Raw genomic sequence first — 22,428 nt, forward strand, 5'->3', positions numbered from 1 at the left:
GGGGCAAAAGTCACATATATGTTATTAAAATTTTAAAATAATAGGTAAAGTATAACATTTAGTAAATATATAGCAACTATTACGGTAATTCTTTGACTAAAGTGGCATTAAGTTTTCCTGACTAGCTCTTGATTTTTTTTTCTATTCCCAAGTAGCTTTACTCTCTCTAACTTACAGCTGTTTGGAAATGTTACGTCTCAAATGTTTCCCCCTTCCCCAGCCTCTTCACAAGTTGTGTCTTGCCCTTTGTTAATTCCTGACATTTGCTTTCTTCCTGCAGCACCCAGTTTAGCTAGTGTCCCAGTTAAAACGGATCTGACAGTCTCCCACTTCAGGCTCTTCCTTATTTCCCTAATCTTTCAGAACGGAAACCACGACTGGTACTTCTTTCTCTGTAAAATGGAACTCTGATTTCTGCACAATTATGAAATGGTTCTTTTACCCAGGAAGTTACAAACTCACCTAACTAATGTCCACTCCCCTGCATCACTACTCCTTGGCACTGAGCTATTTCTACTCTCAACCTCTAGGAGCTTGGCCCTTTTTGCAATCTGTTTGCTTGTTTAAAAACACACACCAAGAAACCTATTTTTAAACAGCTTTTTTCCTCTTTTCCAAATGTTTTAAAACACAATTTAACTGTATCCTAATATTTATACAGAGGTTGCTTACCATCACAATTGCTGTGCCTTCTGTAGTTCTCCCCATTTCAGGGCCCCATTCCTCTTTCAAGTTTATAAAAGTCCTTTTCATATTAATGTATTTAAATTCTTACCCATGCATTCAAGTTCTACTTTTTCGGTGTGCTGACTAGTCAACCAATTGTATTTTCCTAGATTTCCTCTGCTGTTTTTTGCTGTGTATTGAGGTCGTTATCATCATTGTGTCTGTATTTCCATACTCTCTAAGGAATTAGTTGACTAAATTCTAGTTTCATCTGGTTTTAGACTTAATGATTCTGTTCTTTTTCAAGAATTGTATCAAGAATTTTTCTTGATAGGTATGAGTAAAGAATAAAGTAATGCCAAAATAAACGTTTCAAAGAGATAAGCAGTTTCCAGATCTCCTCTTTAAATTGTTGGTTTAAGTCTTTGAGGTATTGAGAAATTTATATTACAATCTCTAGTTTTAAAATACCGTATGTACAAAATGTACTCACTGACTTATTACAGTTATTGTTGTACTCCAGAAAGTGTTTACAAGTTATAAATCTCATACATACCTTAAAAATATATTGGGATATTTAAGCTTGAGGTCGTGTTTGAGTTAAGAAGAGCACTTTGTTGTTTTCCTAGCTGTTGTTTGTGTCTTTATCCCTCTGGGGAAGAGGGACTGAGTTTCTGACTATGGCAAGAATAGATAAGGCTGTGCCATTCACTGCTCCTGGAGATCAGGATAATGCCACTGCTTCTGTCAAGTCAAGTGGATCCACATGATAGCCCACAAGCACAGAAACCGTGGTAGATATTGCTCCTGCCTGCAGTGGCCAAATGAAGCCTGTTTTGCGTTCAGAGATGCTAAACTTTTGGCTGTGACGTAACTAAGCAAAACAAATATATATTTTTTCTACGTTTCAAACTCATCAAAGTTAGGCTTACAAAGAACAAGTTCTTTATTTGCTCTACCTCGAACTACCAGTAACTGGACAAGTTGGAATTATTCTAAACCTTCACTTTTTAAAATTTATTTAATTACCCTAAATGAACCTTACTTAGCCTTTTAGCCAGGGTCAGTCTATCTTCAAATGGATAAATATCTGCTTATGAAGTTTAAGAAAACACCATTTTAAAGTCATAATTATTTTATTTCTTTCTGATAGAGACAGCACATGCCACATGCTGAAAGCAGCTACACTTTATTCTGTTACTTGATTGTGGAAGCAGGGCTTTTGGATATCTTGCTCTCCTTGACAAGATTTTTTTAAAAGGTGTCTAATCCCTGAAGAGGATATTGTGTTAGAAGTTTATTTAAAGCTGAGACAGTCTTCAGGAATGGGTGAATGGGTAGAAGAACTCAGGCACTGTACATTTAAGGCAATAAGCAACTTGTTTGTTTAAAACTACTGTTATTTCACCCTGTCCTGCAAGCTTTTTGTGTGTGTCACACTCTATTGCATCATTAGCGTTTGGCCCATTTGCTAGTGCTATTTCCTTATCAAGCCCAAGAAAAGGATTGTTTTCCTTAAGCTAATCTTTATCGACATTTGATTCTACTCTGCACTTCAACTTCTAATTTTCCCCATTAAATCTACAGTTTTTATTTAAATCATGGCTGTTATAAGGATATCTTTTCTTGTTCTTATATTGTCAGTTTTCTAAATATCAGTGAAGCATTAACATTCTTCAAAAAGTTAAATAATATTGTGATGAAAGGAATATATTGAAAATGAAGAATTATTTTAACTTGATTTCTTAAAGGAAATTTAAAGGTTCACATTGTTTGTTGAAAGATATACCCAATTACTAAATATTTGTTATAAGTAGAAACAAGCTTCTATCATTTAAATTTGTAAACGTGTATTGAGAAGGAATTTGGCTTTAAGGTTTCTTTCAAGTTCTCAGAAACTAACCTTGAAAATAAATATTTACCTATGTGCCCTGGAAAACTAATATAAGATAATGTCTAAGAATAATAGGCATTGTACCTAAATAACCTTAATAAGCTGTTCTAAACTCTTTACATACATTTTATATGATTTTTCACTGGAATCTGATCAGCAGTAATAGCATTTCTTGAAGTAAACTCATATTTTATGTTGCTCCCATTTCCTCCCCCCCAGATAATGGATTCATACCTGATTCACTTCTAGAAGATGTGATGAAAGCGTTGGACCTTGTTTCAGATCCTGAATAGTAAGTAAATAGGAAGTATTATTAAACTACTCAAAAATTCCATTTATTTTAAATATACACAGTTTTGCTTTTTTAAAAGAAATTGAAAGCTTCATATATGAAGCACAGTACTTTATATAAAACAAAGATTTAGGAATAAATCAGACTAATCAGTATTTTAGCACAAACTTGATGTACTAAAATGAGCTTTCCTTTGCACTACTCTTACCACCCATTTATCCTACTGAAAACTTGCTAAAGTATAAATGTCATTTTAAAACAAACTAAATATGTCTTTTTCTCACTGAAACCTTTTTCCATTTAAAAATTTTTTGCCCATATCTTTAGTAGCTTCAATGAAAGTCGTGACAAGTTTGTATAATAATATCTATATTGCTAGCCCTTGAACATCTCTATGTGATTAACCAGTTAACTGCCATGCATCCAAAATGGAAACTATCCTTTCTTCCATAGATGCTTATAGCATACAGAGGGTTAAATTAACTGAGCCGAAACCTTGTAAGAGACACAGAATTTGGTTTTTTAATACTGAAAGTATTGAATTATTGACTAACATTAATATTATGTTACTGTCTTCAGTCTCACTGTTATATTTGCACATTTGCTACATCTATCACTTCTTCCATAAATGTGGGATCTTTATTATGCATGAAAAAATCTCTCTTAAGCGGATACGTATCTTGATCAAATATGGAAATAAAATAAAGATCACCTACGATGTACACTAACTTTTGTTTTACCTGCATAAGTTATTTTTCTTCGGAAAAATATGTTTGGCAATGAACAAAGTTTAGCTTACAAAATATTTAAGGAAAGGATTTAGCAAAAACAATGTAAAATATATTGATGCACATAGTTTTTAAAACTTGACCATATTTTGTTTTGAAATAAATCAGGTGTGTTTTCTTGAAAGTATGAAATGCATATACAAACTAATCACATCTGAATTAATATCTGACTGAGTCTTACTACTTATAGCTATAATGTTACCCATTCTTAACAGACACAATTGCTGTTTTCAACTTTAAAGAATTGAACTAGTCCAATAAATGGGATAATAGTAATTAATGTACTTCATCTAAACTGATTTCCAAATGGAGATCATATTGTTTTCATTGCCCTAATTTGCAAAAGAGAATTGAACTCAGGTATTTTTGGTTACTGATAATTCTTACAACAGGAGGGAGGAAAAGTGATTTTTTCCCCCCAATTCTTACATAGATTATTAAATTTTTCTTGTTTCCTTAAAATACATACCATACCTTGAATTATAAAGTTAGTATAAGTTAGTCAGATTGTCTTTCTAGAAGTAACTAAAAGATTAGACTCAGTTATTCACTCTGTATTTTGTTATGGTTTATAATATATAATGGCCCATAAATTAACAGGGCCAAATTTAGGATTAATAAATTAGATGGATTATATAAAGTGTGACCTTGCCTTCATTTGTTTCATGTCATAACCTCCTGCTCTTACTCAGACCTTTTAAAATGTCACATCCTTTGCATGTTTTAACAATAAGGCATATTTAACTTGGCATTTATAGTTTGGGAGATAATATGGAGAATGAAAATTTTCTTCTCAGAAAGTTTTCATTTTAAAAACCCAACTCCAGTCTGCTTTTTTTCTCTGCCTTCTTTTTAATCACACATAATACCTTTCACCAGCCTTGGCTACACCAACATGGTAAGGGCTGTGGCAAAGCACTATCTAGTTAGGCTGATACTGGACAATCAAGCACATACCACTTATAAGTCACTATATCTTAGCTCTTGGAGAATTATCTTACCTCAAGTTACATTGCCTAAGAATTTTAAGCCTCCACCTCAACTGGTTCTGGAAAGCTTCTTAGGAGATGTTTTTGATGCACCATTTCCTTTTGACCTTGTTCCTTTTTTCTCTTTGAGCTTAAAATAAACATTTTTAAGTTAAATGCCTCATTTGATTGTTAAATTTAGGCATACCTATGAAGCAAAGAGAATTTGCCTTTGGGGGATTATAAGTCTGTGCTTAGAAGCTTAAGTTTTTAAATTACTTTACCTAATAAGGAACAGTATTCCAAAGTCATCGTCATAATTTAAATTCTAAATAGTAACAGATTACTCTGGTTTAAAAATAACCAAGTTTTGGCAAATCAGATGCCATTCCTGTGTATTTGTCATTTAGAGGCTAAAAAGAACAGTTCTTAAGATTTTTGGCAGTCAAAGTGTTATAGTACCAGTAATTTAATCATGAAAGAAGAAAAATAAGCTTTTTTCCTTTGTTATCCACTGTTTTTTTTTTTTTTTTTTTACTCTCCCTGCAGTATAAATCTCATGAAGAATAAATTAGATCCAGAAGGATTAGGCATCATACTATTGGGTCCATTTCTTCAAGAATTTTTTCCTGATCAGGTAACATAATTGAAGAAATGTTTTGTCCTGTTGGGATGATCATCTGTGATTGCTTTAGCACTTTTCCTACTCATTTAAAATGTTCTAATATGTAAATATGAGACTAAAAAAGCAGTGTTGTTGTTGATTGCGGTATTGTACAGAGAGGACTGAAGGGTATGTATGTGCCATACAGAACTATGAGTAGAGGAGCAGTGGAATATATTGTATACTCCAATATATACACATACTGGTAATGGTACTATTTTTATAAAGATAACATTCAGAAGTATGGGGAGTAAAAAGTGAAAGACTCTTTCCATTCCCACCCCTATTTTCCTTCTCTTAGGTAACTAGTGTCAGTAGATTGGTATGTATCTTTTCAGTACTTTCTAAATACTAGAAAGAAGGTAAAGGAGCCTATATGAAGTGAGTGTACTGCTGGTGAACCTAAGTTCCAGGGCTCAAAGAAAAACCTTTGAGCGGAGCAGTGCTGTGTCATGTTGGGACATGTCTTCCATTAGGCTTCGATAGCTTCTCAGTTAGTAAGAAGCTGTGCTAGTCTCCATACTCTTTTAGGTTATGTCTGTGTCCTTGGAAAGCCAATTCTACAGCCTACATCTGTCTTTTCTTGTATTTCTTATTCAAGTGAAGGAGTTACCATAAACCAAATTATTTAGCTAGGTACATTGTGATCATTTCGTTAGAAAAATATCCAAAATTTATAAAGAACTCATACAACTCAACACCAAACAACAAATAATTCAATTAAAAAATGGTTAGAGGACCAAGAAGGCATACAAATACCAACAGATATATGAAAAGATGCTCAACTTCAGCTGTTAGGGAAATGCAAATCAAAACTATAAGATAGCACCTCACACCTGTTAGAATGGCTGTTATCAACAAGACATGAAATAAGTGTTGGTGAGGGTGTGGAGAAAAGGAACCCACATTCACTGCTGGTGGAAATGTAAACTGGTACAGACACTATGAAACACAGTATGGAGATTCTTCAAAAAATTAAGAGTAGAGTTAACTATCAATATATGACCTAGCAATCCCTCCTATGGATATCTCTTCTCCCAAATTGAAAACATTTATTTGCAAAGATATGTGCACCCCTATGTGCATTGCAGCATTATGATTCATGGTGGTCAAGACACGGAAAGAATCAACATGTCTTTCGATAGATAATTGAGTATGGAAGATGTGGTGCATATACAATGGAATACTACTCAGCCATCAGAAAAGATGAAATATGGATGGACCCTGAGAATATCATGCTAAACATAATACGTCAGTTAGATAAAGCTAAGAACCATTTGATTTCACTCATGTGGGATATAAAACTGAAAGTCATAATCACAGACAACAGTATGCAGGTTACCTACCAGAGGCAAGTGGGGTGGTGGGGTAGTAAAGGGTGAAGTGCACCAAATATATGGTGGTAACCAATATGATTTGACTTTGGTAGGCATACAGTGCAATATTCTGATCATATAACATAGAAATGTACACTTGAAACCTATATTAGCTTATTAACCAGTCACCCCAATAAATTTAAATTAAAAAAAAAAACAGTGGTAAGAAGAAAATGTCAAGATAAAATTATTATCTTTTTCAAGATATAATTGTGAAATTTGATGTCTCAGATTTAAATTATCTTTAACAGTAGACAATATTATTAATATTTAAACTTGGTAATTAAAAAAGAAAAAGGAATCCATATTTTCTAAACTGGTATCTATTATGGTTACTGTGATTAAAGAAAGTGAGTGAGGTAAAAAATTCAAAAAGTAAGGATTTTACAATATATCTATTAGACTTTAAAACTTTTTGTAAATACTTTATGAAAAAATAGATTCTTTTTTCTGATATTGTTAGCAAGACTCTTGGATTGTGACGCCATTTGTTTATACTCCAACTGCTAGAGCTTTTTTTTAAAGTTATTTTTTGGAATATAATGCTTTGTTTTAGATATCTTAATAAATGTTTAATAAATTTTAGCATTTTAAACTTTTTTGAGACAATGATATTAATTTTACTTTTAATTTATTTCAAGGCTGCTGTCAGAATGTTTTAGAGAAATTACATAATACTGCTTATAATTATTCTAAGAACTTAATAGTTCAAGAAATTTTAAAATTTTAGTATTCTTTGAGGTAATTAAAGAGAATTCTGGACCCCTTCTCTTTTTCCATTTGTTTATTCTGTTTGTTCTCTCCAAGTTCATGCCTTACTGCTTGCTTATTTCCTGCTATTTTTCTCCTCAACCAACTTAGCCTCTGAAGTTGACCCATCTCGTTGCCCCTGTGTAGTTCATGCTCTTTCCTCAACCAAAGCATCTGATTCTGTTCTTGATTCCCTGTAGAGCAGTGGGTTCTCAAAGTGTGGTCTCTAAGAACTTGTTAGAAATGCAAATTCTCAGGTCCTTCCAGATTTAGAGAAGCAGAAGCTTTGGTGGTAGGGCCCAGCGGTGGATTTGAACATCCCCTCCAGAGGATTCTGATGTGATGGAGCCAAAGTTTGAGACCCACTGGACCTGTCATTCTTACCTATTCACACCCTGTAAGAGCTCAGACCTCTCAGTGTCACAGAACTTTTCTGATCAGAGCTCATACTGAAACTCAAAATATGGTTGGGTCCAAGCTCTTTGTCTTGTAAAACCAAAGAATGGATTCACAGACAAAAATGATGGGAAGAAAAAACTTTATTGGGCGGGGGGAGCAAAGCTTTGGGTTTGGGGGGGCTATCCGAGCTTCCAGCTGCAGGAAGGGGACTCAAAATGGGTTATATGCTTAAGATCTTTGTCTAGGGGATATTCATATACTCTGCTAGCTTCCCCCCCCTGCCCAACCTCCTAAAGGGAAGAAATATTTTTTTATTTTTTTAATTAAAATTTTAAAAATATATATTTTATTGATTTTCTTACAGAGAAGAAGGGAAAGGGATAGAGAGTTAAAAACATCAATGAGAGAGAAATATCGATCAACCCTTCCTGGGGATGTTCCTGCAACTAAGGTACATACATGCCCCTGACCAGAATCAAACCTGGGACCCTTGAGGCCGCAAACTGATGCTTTATTTATTGAGCCAAACCAGTTAGGGCTTACATTAAATTCTTTATTGTTTAAAGTATAATATATGTCTCCTTTTTCCCCTCATTGACCTCTCCCAGCCTGCTTCCACCCCCTAGCACATGCCCTCATCTGCTAGCTTTTGATTGGTCCCTTTAAGGATTTCTGGCAATATCCAATTATATCAACATTCAAGTTCCCACCTGTGGGAGGACCTAATTGAGGACTGCCACTTCAGGTTCTGGAGTGACAGCACTGTTCACTCCCAGCCGGGTTCCACCTAGCTTGTTTTAGGTCCTTTGTTTGCCTCCACATGGTCCCTGTCCCTGAGTGCCTGCCTAGTCCTGTTTTTCTATCTCAACATCACTGATGTCCTCTTTCTGTGTAGTCACAAAATGTAAATAGACACTATTCCTCATTTTGGCCATTATTCATATACTGCTTTGTACCTAACAGATCACTAGAGTGACACTACAGTAAACATTTAATCACCAGGAGTATATTAAGTAAAGTTATAAAACTAGTCAGAGGGACAGCCAGGAAATATTTAACTTGAGTAATTTTTACAGATGCTTAAAGTAGGTGCTATGGAAGTGCATTCTTTGCTATGAGACAGAGGCAGGGGAAGAAACTGAAATACTCATAAACATTTCAAGGCAATCCTAATATAAAAAAGCCCTGGGTCGTAATGACCAGTAATGGCCAGAGGCTGACCAACCAGAAGTCAATGATGGCCCCGTCCTAAAGCAGGTGGTTAGGGGCAATCAGGCAGGCAGGCAGAGTGATTAGGAGTGATCAGGTAGGCAGCCGAGGGATGAGGGGTGATCAAGTCGGCAAGCAAGTGGTTAGGGGAGATCAGGTAGGCAGATGACCCCTCACTGGGCTGGCCCTGCCCCCAAGCAAATGGTTAGGGGCAATCAGGCAGGCAGGTAGAGCGATTGGGGCTGATCAGGTAGGCAGACCAGTGGTTAGGGGTGAACAGGTAGGCAGACAGCCCCTCGCAGGGCGGGCCCCACCCCCCAGCAAAGAAAGAGGGAGGCCCAGGTCAGCCAAGCCATTGCACCCCAGCCTGTCACCTGCAGAGGGAGGCCACCGGTGGCAGGGAAGGGGGGCAGCACTGCACAAATGGGTGAAGCCAGCTGCTTGTAGCCCAGGGAAGGAAAGCCCTGATAGGCCAGACCTAGGACCCTACCTGAGGGGTCCCAGGTTGTGAGAGGATGCAGACCAGGCTGAAGAACATACCCCCCCCACCCAAGTGCATGAATTTTTGTGCACTGGGTCTCTAGTTTGTTTATAATAGAAAAGCAGATACAGCTACCACATATTAAGCATGCACTATGCACCAGGCACTATGTGCTTTATAAATTAGGTAATATTTTCCCCTATTTTGGCAATGAGGAAATTTAGGATTATAAAACTTAAATTGTTCAAGGTCATACAGTTGGTAAGTGGCTGAAACAAGAGTCCAGTGTAGATCACCTGACCTCAGAGACTAAACATTTTACCACTGTGTTAAAATACCTTTTGATATTTCAGTATTTTATGCCAGTTGTTAATGACTGGAACTAGAGAATATAAATTGTATTCAACCGCAGTTAATATTTATATTGTAAGTTAAAGTACATTAACTCTGAAAATCAACAACCAAATTATTTATCTAAGTAATTTTATTGATTCAAATATACAGTTGAGGAAATGATGAAATAAATAGTTGATTATTCTATTTATTGTGAAGCATTTTGTGTAGGATACAAAAAAGTTATAAGAGAGCTTGGATTTATTTGCAAATATAAGAATGAAAAGTTAAAAAATAGAAAATTTAAATTACCTTTCAAAATAACACCTGAAGAGATTATGCAAAGTAGAATATGATTCTTTTCCAAATTAATTTTTGAAAAAAATTACTTCCCTAACCGGTTTGGCTCAGTGGATAGAGTGTTGGCTTGCTGACTGAAAGTTCGATTCTGGTCAAGGGCATGTTGCGGGCACATCTCCAGTAGGAGGTGTGCAGGAGGCAGCTGATTGATGTTTCTCTCTCATTGATGTTTCTAACTCTCTATCTCTCTCCCTTCCTCCCTGTAAAAAATCAATTAAAATATTTTTTTAAAATTATTGTTATAAAGGTTCCCAAATTATGAACATCCAAACTAGTGTGTTCAAGAAAAACTTTGCAGAAACAGCAAGGTTTGTACAAAGTCTTGAAAATGAAAGAGGGCATTTGAGAAAGGAGTAAAAGCTATCATAGATATGCAGAGTCATTAACAAAAGGTCTTTTCATGGGAAAATGAGTAACATATCCACCTAAAATGAGAATTCAGAAAGATGAGTTGTTGGTAGGTAAGATTGAAAAGGTAGGTTAGGTCCTATATTGTAGGAGTCTTGGTTGCAAATCACAGAACCCCAGACTGAACTGACTTAAATGGAGGGGTGAGTATGAATAGGAAGGAGTAGCTCAGAGGATTTGAAGAAGCATCAAAAGCAACACTAAGTCTTCTAAGACTGGGGCAGTCTCTTTTTCTTATATCCTTCCTCTCTCTGTAATAGTTGCATTCTCTCAGCATATTGTTTTTCAATTGCTAGCAGCTCTCTTCCCTTAGTTGCAATTGGGAAATTCCAAGGAAGATGCTCGTTCAGCTAAGTCACATTCACATCCTTATATTAATCAGACGTGGCCAGGAAGACAAGGGATAGGCCCAGGAAGACAGCCACAGGCCTCGAGGGAAATCACTGGAGCCAGGCACCTTCAGTGGTATCAGACCATTCATCGATGCCTTGAATGCTAGGTTAAAAGAGTTGAAAACTTGATCTTTAGCTAACCAAGAATCAAGTGTTAAGACAGTAGGAATAATGATTCATTTTTCTGAAAGTTTAGTATAATGATCTATTCTATACAATATCCTTTCTTTATTGAATGCTGTTAAAGTCTCTAACCACTAATTATGTTTTCATTTCTTACAATGCTTGCTATTTTCATTACTTAATAGTTCACAATACTCAAATAATATTGTGGGGATGGAAACCCCTAATTCATTATTGTGTGCCAAATTGGAAGTATTGGTGCACATATGTGTGTGATCTGAGTAAAAGTAACATTCCTAATATTCCTGTCCTTTCACACTTATTGAGAGAAGCAAATTATATACAACCAGAAAAAAGTCAGAGATAACATTTTAGGAAATAATTTTGTGTTTTAGAACCTTGTTCTTTAAAAAGAAGTTACAGTAATACATGCACATGGTATTGCAAAAGTAATTTTATATTTTAGAATCTGTTCTTTAAAGAAGTTAACAGTAATACATGTATAAAAATCAACACTTTTCCACTTTCCTGCCTCTTCCCAAGAAGCAATATCTCAGCTTTTAGACTTTCTGGTAGTAACTGTATAAATCTAAGTTTCTTGCTTTATCTAGTGATTCCTTCATCAATGGATGAGGATTTCAGAAACTTGCATTTTATTTTCAATTGCTAATTATAAATTGTCTGATATAAAGATATAATTTAAAGTTTTAAACTTTATTTCTAATAGGGCTCCAGTGGTCCAGAGTCTTTTACTGTCTACCACTACAATGGACTGAAGCAGTCTAATTATAATGAAAAGGTATGACAATTCATTCGCATAGCAATTTGCCTTCACCTGGGTTGATAAAATAAATATATGAATGTATGACAATTTTTGATTCTCACAAAATTGTTACCTACGGAGATTATTCTAAGAGTCTCTTTACTAATACAAGATATTTTAGAACAGATCATATTTTGATTTAACCAATATATAGTACTCTGAGATCTTCATTAGAATTTTGGAGTAATAGTTTCACTGTGACAAAATAACTACATCTCTGTGCATGTTGGTATCCTTGACTATGTAGATATTACTATGTCAACATTATAGTTTAGTCCAGTGAAAGTTGCTGATCAATTCATGTATAGAAAGGGGTAATAGATTTTTTATGAGAAAAAAAAATACTTTTAAAGGATTTAGATTAATAACCGTAATAGTTAGCACTCATGGAACATTTATCTGGAATTGAATTAAGAACTTTGTTTTACCTGAAGTTTCCTTCTACCCTATGAAGTAAGTATGGTCTGTATATCCCCATTTTACAGAAGAGGAAACTGAAGCACAGAGATGTAAGCTCCTTGCTAAGGTCGAACAGCCAGTTAAATGGCAGAACTGGGACTGAAACTGAGTTCTACCTCAGAGCCTGTACTCTTACCCACTATGCTTTGTTGCTTTCCTTTTTAAATGAATCATTGAAAAGGGCATCAAGGTGACTTACTTCCCATGTACTCATCTTGTTTAATCCAAAATTGGTCTCACTGATATACCCTTTTTAATTAAATATTAGCTTTGTCTACATATATCATCTATCTGTTATGTTTGCATTTATTCAGGTAGCACTCATAGTAGAAATATAAAGCTAATATTAGAAGGAGTGAGGCCTAACATGGTTTTTCATTTGAAACATCCATGCTGGTTTCATAATTATCTAAATTGAGGATGGCTACAGAAAATAGATTGTAAGGTACACTAAATACATAATTTTAGTTAGAGCAAATAAAAAACTGAGACTTATATTCCTAACAAAATATAAATTAGATGTGTTATTAAATTAGGTCTAAAGATCATTTCGCAAGAAAATAATTTATTTGTATATACATAGTAAAATAATACGAATTTGATAATAAGGAAACTTGGATGCTATTTCCTGATGTGTTAATGAGTGCTTCATCTAGATTTTGAAATTTTACATAGCCTTGTAATAAGAGGTACTTTAGAATCACTACTCACCCACACAATCCCTGCAAGGTAGGTCAGTCAAATATTATCCATATTTTACAGATGAGGCATCTGAGACAGGGAGATTAAGTGACTCACCCAGGGTCACACAGGAAGTCACTGGCAGAGCAGGGATTGGAACTGAGTTCCTGATTCCCAATCCTGTCCGTGGTCACGCTACCTGTATATAGTAAGTTCATATCATGCTCATGAAAAGCATCTGACATACTAACAAAAAGATCAGAAATCAAAGATGAAATATTCTCGTGGTAATAGTGTAAGAATATAGAGCAAAGCATGTATGTCATTAGGTTGCAGAGGTAGGATATTATGAAGTTACTTAGGAACTAGAAATATGGTATACTGTCTGATAAGATACCATTCAAAATGCCTGAGGAGACAAAGGGAGAAAGCTGGCCAAGTGGGAGGGAGTGTGATCCAGCGGCTGCACCGGCTCTCGGCCGCAGAGGCAGGTCACTCTGCTGGAATCAGAGTAAAGTTTTCTGATGCTCACCTGCCAGTGTATATTTGACATGGTCATTACCACTGCATATAAAGCACCCTGTTAGTTTTATATATCAACCTTTCTCTTTGATTTATTTTTCTGTCCTGACATCCTTTTTAATTTTTAACATGATTTTTCATGCAGCTAAGTAGACTAACTTGAATTGTATTCTTTGTAGACAACTTTTCAGAAAATAAAGTTTTACTTGGGGGAGTTAAAAAGCATGAGTTGTAGTTTTAAATGTAAATTTATTTAATCAAAACTAGAAGCCAACTAATATATTAACCAAAATTAAAAAAAGTATTTCACTTTAAAGTAGGTTTTAGAGCTTCCTAAAAAAGGAATAGATTCATGAAACCAAATTATCTGACCTACTACTATAATATGCTTTGTTCCTATATTTAATGTGTCTTGTAAGGAAACGCCTCTTTAAGGGTAATGATGTGATTTCTTTTGGTTCCTTAGTCAAATAGCTTATGACTTTTATATTGGAAGAACATAATTGCAGTCATGCATATCAGCCATTGAATATGTAAAAATTGGTATATGTACTTTAGAAGAAGGCATTCTAAATCTATTTCTTTTGAATTATACAATCGGAATTTCCCTTGGACAAAAAGAAATTAATGATCGAATGGCTTAACATATAATACACAGTGAGCCTTTATAATAAGTTAGGGCTCACATAGATACTTCTAAAAGATTGTTATTATAAATTAATCAGAATAAAATATTTTTCTGATACCCACCTGCCAGTGTATATTTGATATGATCATTGCCACTACATATAAATTACTTGGTTAGTTTTATATATCAACCTTTTTCTTTGATTTTGTTTCTGTCCTGACACCCTTTCCAGTATTTTCTCCATAATTTTTCATACTGTACATAGTACAGTCATGAGAAGTATTTCAGAAATATTTAATACAATAAATAGCAAATTTCATTGGCAGGCATCCAAATTGCTTTTAGCTATGGAATTTTATTGCTTAAATTGAAAAAAGAAAATTAAGTCTGTAAACACAGAGCTATTTTTTTTTTTTTAGAGTTATATTTTTATTGTAGCTTTTTATTTTGTGGGCAACATGATCATCTAATAGCCTCAATGTTAAAACACTAGGAACTACATAAATATTTATATAATAATGTCTTCCAAGTGATATATATTATTTGAAGAATGAAATTTCTTTTATCAGAAACAATGTGCTTCCAGATTTTTAAATGCTTTTTCTTGTCATAAACTTACAATCTAAAAATCAACTGGTCACCTAGCAGTGAAATCTGTATTTCCATCTTGTTTCCAAATTTATTTTCATATTAATCAGTAAATAGATATTCTTGATCATAATTTCTGTCATAATTATATGTAAAGTTTCACATGAAATAATATGCAGTGCCTTATTTGCTTGCCTATGAAAAATTTTGTATCCCTCATAAGAATTTGCTGAGAATATTGATTTACCTTAGTGACTTTATTTTGTTCAACAGGTCATGTATGTGGAAGGAACTGCAGTTATTATGGGTTTTGAAGATCCCATGCTACAAACAGATGACACTCCTATTAAACGCTGTCTTCAAACCAAATGGCCATATATTGAATTACTCTGGACCACAGATCGCTCTCCTTCACTAAACTGATTTTCATAAGTATTTAAAAGGAAGATTATTCTAGCAGATGTTGAAAGAGGGTTGTAAGACTGGCAATTGGCTATACACTGGTATCACTGACTAACTGTAAATAACATAACACATTTTCAGTGTTTAAGATATGTTTAAATTATTTATGTTAAAATTTACCCTATTTTAACTCTTTATGTATGAAATTTACTAGCAAAATTAAGCTTTAATCAAAGTTCACCACTTTTGCAGTTGGATAATTGGTCATTTATCAAATTACAAACATTTAATACTACAGCATTTGTATAGAGTATCAAAGTTACTATTTATAAACTTCTATTTTGGGGTTTTATTTCATTCAGGTATATTATATTGTTTAAATGATTCTGGCTTGCAATATATCAGCCTCCATATTTAAATGCAGAGTTAATTTTTATTTCTTTTTAAAAATCTGTTTCCCATTAGAAATACTAATAAATAACACATTATCAACTTGGATCTCTTGACAATTGGCTTAGCTCTGGCATGTTTATAAAAAGTAGAAACTATAAAGGAACATTACCATTTATTCACAGATATATAGAGAATGTATTTTTAAAAAAAATAGTAAAGAGAATCTGTTTAATAGTCTTAACACTGTTAACTCTTACTGTATTGCCAAATACACTCTTCTAAACTTGTCCCAACAGCCCTGTAAGCCAGTTTTGTTTTTTGTAAATTTATAAATATGATAAATGCATGAAAACATCTGTTATTAGTATATTGCATTATTTATTATGATCCTAGTGGATGGCCTAAAATAAACACTTCTTTTCTTTAAATGTACCTTTGCATAATTTTTTTTTACAGTAGTGTCTCAGGATAAGTAAATTCTTTTAAATGTTTCTGCCTAGTAACCCTGAGTACAACATAGAACAATTGCCTAATGGAGCCATATACCATCTTGAAAAGGAAACCAAATCTTACGGTTACCTAAGAGCTTTGTAACTCACCCAGCTAGAAGCACCAGAACCTGGGGGGCAGCTGTCTGGGCCAGTGGACAAAATACAGAAACCTCATCCTGTTTATTTTAGAGAATTTACTTTATTCTGATTGGACTGTTGCCTAGCAATTTGAAAATTGAATAGTCAGAGATACTTTCTTTCCATCAGTTTCAAGATAGACAATTGTTTAGTCCCTTAGCAACTTCAAGACTGAACTTCCTTCAGCAGTATAGTTGAATATGTGTTTCCTCTGTGAATCTCTGTGTAGATACTATTTTATTTTTATAGACATTGGAAATTATAATATAATAGGTAGATTTTATCATAGGAAACATTGGCAACAAGATTTTATGTATAACTTTTGGTAAAATTATGTTCACGACTGTGATACTAGCTACTAGACTTACAACTGTAAAATGTCCAGTTTTTTTTGTTTTGTTTTGTTTTTGTGAATTTAACTAGTTTTAAAGTTATAGAATTAATTCTTAAACTCTGGTCCTAAATCCATAAGGATTATGGAAAAGCATAGAGTTTCTTATAGACATTGAACCTAAAAAATAGCAATATTTTCTTACTGTTGCTACGATAACAAACCATCCCAAAACTCCATGGCATAAAACAATTATAAGTTATGTGGCTCACGAGTTAGAACAGAGCACAGTGAGTATGGCCTGTCAGTTTCTAATCTGGAGGCTCAGCTGGAGACTCGAAGTATCTTTACTCATATGAGTGGCATTAGCCAAGATGGACCAGTCAAAAATACTACCTTTTACCGAAACCAGTTTAGCTCAGTGGATAGAGCGTCGGTCTGTGGATTGAAAGGTCCCAGGTTCGATTCTGGTCAAGGGCATGTACTTTGGTTTCAGGCACATCCCCAATAGGGGGTATGCAGGAGGCAACTGGTTGATGTTTCTCTCTCATCGATGTTTCTGGCTCTCTATCCCTCTCTCTTCCTCTCTGTAAAAAATCAATAAAATATATATTTTTTTTAAAAACACACAAAAATAAAAAACAAAAATACTATCTTTCTAAAGGATTTGGTCCACAAACCTAATAGAAATGGACAGAAGAATATAACGATATTTAAGATAATTAAGCTCTCAAACAATTTAACATTTTATGAATGGGCTATGATTTTTAGCAGGTTCCCTAAGTGGGTTTTTGTGATGTCACTTACAATGTTAAAAATTACTGCAATTAAATTTTGAGCTTTCACAGGCAGCAACATATCTTATTCACATTTGTAGTTCTAATAACAGTTTATAGATTAAAATTTGGACTTAATAGTGGTGTGTTGAATTGTTATTTAACATAATACCGATGTGTAATCCATTATAATCTTCACGGAAATTTCATGAATTCATTTTTCTTTTAAACTTCTGGGGTTACAAATTTCCCCAGTTGTCCTCAGTAAATGTAATACCTAGTCCAAATATGATAAGAGGTAACTAGAATAAAAAATCCTATTAAGATTCAACTGACTAGAGTTCCCATACTCAAAAAAAAAAAAAAAAATTAAAAATGAGGATATTGGGTGACCCAAATGCATTTTGATGGATGAAATTTGAAGCAGGGTTGGTTACAAAATTAGGTAAAAACCGTAGGCAATGGGATAGGAAAGACTACTTTAGGAAGAAAGCATCCTCTCTCCTAACATAGAGCCAAACTGTGAGGGCCCAGCTTTGGTTTGGCTGCAGAGGAGTCCTCAGGTTTAAGCAGGAGCAGTGGGACTGGGGTAGGTTCCTGTACTGATGAGTTCAGGCCTGGTACCTAGATATCTAAGAGGAAGCTGTGGAGGGTGTCTTGAGTTTTGGCAGAAAGTGAGGTGAGAGAAGGCCAAATGCAGACAACCTGACTCAATTCTTTTTAAAGGTGTCATACTAGGATGTGAGCATTTAGGTGCCAGAATCAGGCATTCCCAAAAGGTGGGATCCAAGATGGTCAGGAGGGGCTGTCCAGAAGGATAAGTTGAATTCATGTTATATCCCCACTACACAGATGAGAAAAGGGAAACCTAGAGATTAAGGTCCAAGGTCAGACATTGGTAAATGGAAGAGCAGGGACCCAAAGATAAATTTTCAAGTAAAACTTATCTGCCCCTGAGCCTAGGCAAGACTAGACTGTCAAGTAGGAAGTCCTTGGTCTCCAGGACAGGGAGCCAAGCAGATTACTACCCCTTCCTCCTGCAAGCAGTTCCTGGCCGCCTGGACCTAACACAGTCTAATGTTAGTGCTTCTAGCTCAGCTCTGCTGCACTAGTTCACCAGCCACTGTCCACCCTCAATCCACTGTGTAAGAAAGGAAGAGGAAAAAGTGGAGGAGCAGACAGGCTCGCTTGGGTGTTCATCTTCGGAGTGTAATGGTCAGAGAGCATCCCCTCATGTTGGAGTTGGGAGAGGGGATGTGGTCTCCCTTCCATGAACCCGAGTGGGAGAGGCATCAAGAGTCAGTGAGCACCTGCAAGAAAGAAGCACCTCTTAGGACAGCAGACATGGGGACATATCAATGTGCCATTCTGAACAAGAAGGAAGAAAAATGGGAGAAGGGATGAGATGAGTGCAGGCTGGGCTGAGGGACACCCCCCCCAGTGCGTGAATTTGTGCACTGGGCCTCTAGTTAGAGTATAATTGCCAAAAGTATTACAAGAAGGGAAAACTGTGTCAGGGATGGGACACTGGGATAAAGGGAAGTTCCTTCCAAGTGGCATTGCTCATTGTGACTGAGAGTTGGTGTCAGCTAATGGCTGGGAGTTCATCTGGGATTGTATCAGGGTCCTCTTTTCTTAAAAAAAAAAAAAAAAAAAAATATATATATATATATATATATATATATATATATATATATATATATATATATTTTTTTTTTTTTTTTTTTTTTTTTTTTTTTACAGAGAGAAAGAGAGAGGGATATAGAGTTAGAAATATCGATGAGAGAGAAACACCGATTAGCTGCCTCCTGCACGTCCCCTACTGGGGATGTGCCTGCAACCAAGGTACACGTCCTTGACCAGGATTGAACCTGGGACCTTTCTATCCACTGAGCCAAACTGGTTTTAGCAGGGTCCTCTTTCTTTTCTGTGTGACCTCTCCACATAGCTGCTTAGGCTTCTGCACAGAAGCTGGATTCTAAAAGGGGGTACTCCATGAAGACAAGTTCCGAGTTAAATGCAAAGCAAGCCTGCACTCATGTTTTGTCTGCTGATGTTCCACCGGCTAAGGTTAAACACATGGTCAAACTCAGAGGCAATGAGGGCTGCAATTACACCAGAATGTGAGCACCAGGGAGTATGAATCACTGGGGGTGATCAAAGGAACAGCCTATCACAGCCTTCTCAGGACCCATCTGCAACAAATACAGACTGAGCATCCAGCATCTCACATTTGTCACTTGATTTGAGAATGAACTAATTTGGGAGATCATTTCACACAAACCAACTTTGCAAGAGCCTGATTTATACTAGTAAGTGATAATGTCAACAGCTTCATTTTTCTTGGGAAAGCTGCCTATAATAGAATTTGGTACCATACATGTGTAGGCAGCAAGTTCTCTCAAAGGAAAGGATTGACAGGAAACCAAATTGTAGTTCTCTCGGTGAAAAAGAATCAGGAAAAAGGAATCTTTCCATTTTCTTAATTAAATTTATTGGGATGACATTGATTAATAAGATTATGTAGGCTTCAAGTATACAATTCTATGATATATAATCTGTATATTGCATTGTATGTTCACCCAAAGTTAAATAATAATCTGTCATCCTATATTTGGCCTCCTTTATCCCCCTCTCTGGTAACCACTATTCTGTTGTCTGTTTATGAGTTTCAGTTTTATATTGCATATATGAGTGAAATCACATGGTTTTTAGCTTTTAAAATATTATGTTAAGTGAAATAAGTTCAGTCAGAAAAGCTATAAGAGAAATTATTCTTTTTTGTTGTTGTTAATCCTCACTGGAGGGTTATTCCCTCCTCCTCTCCACCCCATTGATTTCTTCAGAGAGAGTGGAAGGAGGCTGGGAAGGTGAGAGAAAATGAGAAAGAGAAACATTAATGTGAGAAAGACATAGCGATTGGTTGCTTCCCATACCAGAGCCAGGGATCGAACCTGCAACCCTGGTACTTGCCCTTGACCTGGAATTGAACCCACAACCCTTTGGTGCACAGGCTGTCACTCTAACCACTGAGCACACTAGCCATGGCAAAACTCTGTTTTCAAAGGATATTTATACTATGCTAACAATACCTAGTGTATTATCAATCTCCGGGTGAAAAAGATTGCATCTCAATCACTTCAAATGGCCACTAGAGCTAACGTGGTGAGTCCCCCGCACAATGCTAGGGTCAGACCTCATCTCTCAAATTCTTTAAAGGCTTAACATGGACTGATGCAATTAATATTTCAGAATTAAATACCACCAGATGACCAAGGTCACATCTTCAACTAGTTTATATTTAAATTAGTGATTTCTGGATGAAATTCAAGGATACAGGTTTCAACAGCAACACACATAAGACCTCACTGTTGATTAGTAACTAACAGCTAGTCAGATTCACTTCTTGATGCTTCTACTTAGCATCAATTGTACATAGCGATATTTCTATACTTGTCAGTCCCTAAAAGGAATGTACCCTTTTGGGGCATAAAATTTGAAAACAAGTGTTTAGAAACATAGTCTGGCATCACTTTCTAGTATGTTAGGAAAACATAGAAAGATCAAAGGTGCAAAATAGACCAATGATGTGGGCCATGACTAAGGAAGAGAAGAAGCAGCTGAAAAATCACAGGGACAAAAGATCAACAGGACTTGATTGGAAGGGTGGACTGGATCTGGGGCACAAAAAGTGGGAGTAAAATAAAGATACTCCTAAATTTTTGTTTAGGTGTTTGAGATATGAAACTAGAGAAAAAAATCATTTAGAACTGGAGGATGAGTTGTTTGAGGGGATGGGTTGAGTTTCAAATATATTCATTTATTCCTCAAATTTTGTTGAGCTTCCACTGTGTGCCAGGCATTGTTTTGAACTCTAGGCATGATGGGAAACAAGAGTAGTTTCTGTCCCCAGGGAGCTTATATTCCATGAGAGAGAGGCAGACTGCAAACATGTAGGCTATTAAGACAACTTCTGACAATAATTCATAAATACTATGAAGCAATAAAACAGGTTTGGCTCAGTGGATAGAGCGTCGGTCTGTGGACTGAAAGGTCCTAGGTTCAATTACGGTCTAGGGCATGTACATTGGTTGCAGGCATGTCCCCAGTAGGGGGTGTGCAGGAGGCAGCTGGTCAATGTTTCTCTCTCATCGATGTTTCTGGCTCTCTATCCCTCTCCCTTTCTCTCTGTAAAAAATTAATAAATATATTTCAAACAAACAAACAACAAAAACAGGAAGTGGGATAGAAAGTGAATGTGAGTTACAGGGAGGGTGGTGACCACATTACCTCAGGAAAACCTGGACCTGGATGTTGACAATGAGCTAGTGAGGGAGCATGTGGGGAAGGCATTCTAGGCAGAGGGAACAGCAGGTGGTACGGCCTTTAGGAGAGAATGGGCTTTAAATGTTTGAAAGTTGGAAATGAGAGAGTGTGGGAATTCCTTTCATGTCCTGCGTGGTTCAGGGTTCCAATTCAGGGTTTGGGTTCTGGAGAAGGCTGCACACAAATGAAAAGAGACTAGAAAAGTATTAATTTGGGGACATTGGGGACCAGGCGGGAGCCCACATCTAGTGGGAGGACTACTATAGCACTCTGGCCTTGCTATCCCTTTTATTGAGACTATGGGATACACCCATAGCCCTTGGGTAGGAGTCTCCAATAACAGAAATTTACATAAGACAATAGAGGTGGAGGCTGCTTCAGCTAACAATGTTTCAACTAAGCAGTGGGCGAACTAGCTCTGACCTTTTAGAGCAGACTGGTGCAATCACTGTGGAGAACAATATGGAGTTTCTTCAAAAAACTGAAAATGGAACTCCCATTTGACCCAGTAATCCCACTCCTAGGAATATATCCCAAGAAACTAGAAACACCAATCAGAAAGGATATGTTCATAGCAGCACAATCTACAATAGCTATTCTATTTCCCCGAAAATAAGACAGGGTCTTATATTAGTTTTTTCTCCCAAAGTTGTGCCACGTCTTATTTTTAGGGGATGTCTTATCTTTCCATGTGCTAGGTCTTATTTTCGGAGGATGTCTTATTTTCGGGGAAACACGGTAGAATTTGGAAACAGCAATGAAGGTTG

The 22,428-nt window shown here is 35.8% G+C and overlaps 1 protein-coding gene across 5 annotated transcripts in view; it reads left to right on the top strand.

Annotated features, from left to right (window-relative positions):
* Positions 1 to 16,031, top strand: part of MINDY3 (MINDY lysine 48 deubiquitinase 3) — a 101,005-nt gene extending 84,974 nt beyond the window's left edge. For all 5 annotated transcript variants that reach the window (XM_084876178.1, XM_084876176.1, XM_084876179.1 and 2 more), the window contains 4 exons: positions 2,780 to 2,852; positions 5,158 to 5,245; positions 11,831 to 11,902; positions 15,078 to 16,031. In XM_084876178.1, coding sequence (XP_084732304.1) covers positions 2,780 to 2,852; positions 5,158 to 5,245; positions 11,831 to 11,902; positions 15,078 to 15,227 — 383 coding nt within the window. In that variant the 3' untranslated portion in view covers positions 15,228 to 16,031. The remainder of the gene's footprint in view (positions 1 to 2,779; positions 2,853 to 5,157; positions 5,246 to 11,830; positions 11,903 to 15,077) is intronic.
* The last annotated feature ends 6,397 nt before the right edge of the window (positions 16,032 to 22,428 follow it).

This window comes from Pipistrellus hanaki, assembly GCF_964339955.1.
Source record: "Pipistrellus hanaki genome assembly, chromosome: 1".
In the NCBI taxonomy this organism is placed as follows: domain Eukaryota; kingdom Metazoa; phylum Chordata; class Mammalia; order Chiroptera; family Vespertilionidae; genus Pipistrellus; species Pipistrellus hanaki.